General features: G+C 41.6%; 1 protein-coding gene across 1 annotated transcript; it reads right to left on the bottom strand.

The window, feature by feature from the left end:
- Positions 1-325: 325 nt before the first annotated feature.
- Positions 326-2,447, bottom strand: LOC143579575 (uncharacterized). The gene has a single exon (XM_077062832.1). The coding sequence runs from the start codon at positions 2,422-2,424 to the stop codon at positions 493-495; it is 1,932 nt and encodes a 643-aa protein (XP_076918947.1). The 5' UTR covers positions 2,425-2,447; the 3' UTR covers positions 326-492.
- Between the last annotated feature and the right edge of the window lie 1,102 nt (positions 2,448-3,549).

Below are 3,549 nucleotides of genomic sequence, written 5' to 3'. Positions count from 1 at the left end.
TTATTAAATGTAATGTTTTTAAATATAACAAAATATTTTATGTTTTAATTGTAGTTATATTAATACTTTAAAAATAAAATAAAATTAATTTTAATTATATTAAACTAGTCTTATAATTAGTTATATATATATATAAATTTATATATATATATATTATTTTATATGAAAATGTAAGGGAGTGGTGAATTGGTAACCATTTCCATGATATTATGGAAGATGGTGAAATGAAGTGAGGTGTGAGGTGACGCCTGACGTGACAATCTAGAATGAAAGGTAAAATGGCAAGTATACCTTATAGCCTAAATTCATAATGTAAACTCTCAAAATTTGTCACACTACATCTACAATTAGAAAGAGTTTCCAAACTTCCCTACACTAGTTTCTACACGTACAATTTCACTTTATAACCAATGACTATTTTCTAACATTGTATACACTAACACAAATTAACGTCAAAAACATCAAAACCTGTCGTTCAATACGTTACAAATGTCATCGAATAAATGACCCCCTTGTATTTCTAGATTGATAGATCTCTAACCTTTGTTTAGCTTCAACCGCGAGTGTTTCTAGATTCGAATCCTGTGTAAAATGACCCTGTTTCAACGCCCATTCGATCACTACAAGCACGTCGTCTTGAGCTAGTGTCTCGCTATCGGGCACATGCATTGCAAGGTAACATAGAAGGATAAGTGCTAGAGCTTGAAGAGAGTGCTCCCCAAAATAGGTCAATTGAATCAAGTGTTTAGGCCCTCCGCAATCGATTATCGTCTTGCAATGGTTTACGTGTAGGAAGTTATCGGGGCACGCGAACTTGATGAGTGTGATGATTGATTCGGTTGAAACATCGGTTTCCGTGTTTTCGAGGAGCCTTACTATGGGGGGAATGATTCTTGTTTCGGTTGCACGAAACGTTCTTGCCAAGTGTCCAAGTGATTGGATACTGGGGACAAGAAAGTCCGAGTTTGCGTTTTTGATGATTTTGAGAAATTGGTCAACAACCGCACGAGCTGCGGGAGATGTTGGCTTAAATCCCGAATGTCTTAGCTCAACGTGTTGTTCGGCCACGGCAGTGATTTCAGTCAGCGCCATGGCCGAATTATACTTTATTTCATATTCACCTTTTTCCAAAAGTACCGCGAAGCAAAGAAGTGCTCTGGACTCGGTAATACTTTTACAGATCGTTACATTTCCCGCACAAAGGTACCACAAAGCCCGAGCCGACATCGCCTTCATTTGATTCTTCGTGGTCGGATCTTCCAACTCCCTCGCTCTAATGCTAGCTCCGATTAACGGAAGATGTTTTCGACTGCTTTTCGTATATTGTGGCCTGTCGGTCCGACTCTTTCTAGATTTACCGTCCATGGTCTTAGTCACCACATTGTGCATATCGTTTGTTATCGACACGCTCGGGCGCATAACTCGGCCCTTTTCGTGTCCCTCATTCCCGGTTTTAACGTCATTGCTAGCTTTTGTGTCCATAACCACCGTATGCATCGACTTGCTAGCAATAGCGTTTTCACTTTTTTCTCGAATCGACTTACTAGTGATAGCGTATCGACTATGTTCTTGAATCGTTTCGAAGGCAAGATGACCGACGAGCAACCGAATCACATTGTTTTGCAAGAAATGTTCTTGACATTTCGGGAAGTTGGCAGCCAGCTCCGAAACGGCCCATGCCACGACTAGTTGCACTTTCATATGCGAATATTTCAAGATTTTGGCGAAGATGGCACACACGCCCGAGTTTATAATATGCTCCACGCTTTCAGGATTTCGGCCTAGTAGCCCGATACACCGAGCCGCGTTTTCCTGCCCGTCTTCGTTCCCTTCTTTCACCAGTCTAAGTAGCGGTGGCACCCCGCCCTCCTCGATTATCAACTTCCCGTATCTCTCGTTGTCCCTCGCTAACGAAACAAGCGACACCGCACCCTCGGCCCGCTCGTCCATCGTACCCGAACATAGGATTGCAATCTGCTCCCAGATTAAACACAGCGTGGGCTCGTTGGCCGCAATAGGCGGCAGCCCGAGATACTCATCGTCCTGATCATCGGACGGGGTGGACACCCGAAGGAGCCACGACACGTCACCGATCGAGTTCTCCAACTGCTGTTGGGTCCTACGAATAACCGCGTTGGGGATAATCTTAAACACGCGACGAAGCCCGTTTCGGCTGCATTTATAAACAAGATGCAACGTTTTTTCGAGCGCCTGTTCGGTCTCGTCAACGATCCTACGCGTGGGGCGTTCGTATAAATCATTGCTCACGCGCGCCACCTGACGAAGGAGGCTGGCGAGCTTCTCGGTTTTGGCCTTGATCTCGGCGCAATCCTGTTTAAACGAACAAACATATTCGGACGCTTTAACGACTTGGTCTGCTAACTGTATCGGCCTAGCGATAATTTGTTTAACGATGTCCGACATTGCCAACAGCAGACCACCGGCCTAGCTCCACGGTGGTTGGATCGAGGGTTGTAAAAGGAGAAATGTTGGGTTTTGAAAGAGAATTTGACGTTTGATTTGATATTATTATTATTATTATTATTATTATTATTATGGGGTGGTACGTGTTTATAATAATAATAGTATTATGGGGGTGTTTGCATGCGGTGGTTGTGGCGGATGGTGATGAGATAGGAAAAGTTAAGGATGGTGATTAGGTGTTGCAGAGAGCATGCAATTTGGTGTGCCAAAAATAGTAATCAATGAATTAGCATGTTTATAGGGGGTCAAATCTTTGGACGGATCTCGTGCGTTAGGTGACATTAATTGTGTTTCTTTTAACCACTACGACTAGATGGCTCGGGTTTTGTATATTGGTAATTATTTTGTTAATTGTGATTTTGTAATTTATCAACATGTTAAGTTATCATCAATGTTTTCAGATCTGGTCCGGACGTTGACCTGGACGTCTTACCGGGTCAAAGGTCGGACTGAACGGGAAGGGCGGACCAGTGTTTGACCCGGATGATGTCATAAATAATATTATAATATATATTTTTTCAACAAATTTTATAAGATGAAGGATGAAAACTTTGGGGTCAAATTTGATAGAAGCTTTTAACATAAAGGATGAAAGTTGTAACTTAGTTAATAAAGTAAAATAAATTAAAGAATGTGTTGTCTGCTTATTATTCTCCATTCTCAAGTTGAAGGATGAAACCCTACTGCAGCCATCATTATTCTTATCACAGGTGAATTCATATCTATCTTCTCTCCATCTTTATCTCAATCTCAATCTTAATCTTATACCTTATATATTCATCTCCATATGCTACTATAAGATTGAATTGCTTTGGAATGCCATGTGGTTGTCAGAGACATGATTCCAAGCAAACCGGGATCATTTTCATGTCGTGAGTTAGATCAAATATACCAAAACAAAAATCACGGTTCAGATCATAATGGTAAAAATAAAAAAATGCTTTTTCCGGTTCACCCGTCGCGTCACCGGGTCCGGGCCGACCGCCACCCGCAAAACTCGGCCGGGTTTTTACAAAACTATTCAAATACCAGACCCGATATAATGACGGGAGATCATTATAAAGA

Source organism: Bidens hawaiensis, unplaced genomic scaffold (assembly GCF_021521415.1).
Source record: "Bidens hawaiensis isolate Kalapana, Puna unplaced genomic scaffold, B.hawaiensis_p1.1 tig00029872_1, whole genome shotgun sequence".
In the NCBI taxonomy this organism is placed as follows: domain Eukaryota; kingdom Viridiplantae; phylum Streptophyta; class Magnoliopsida; order Asterales; family Asteraceae; genus Bidens; species Bidens hawaiensis.
Note: the sequence above shows the minus strand (reverse complement) of the source record. Positions and strands in the feature narration are given on the sequence as shown.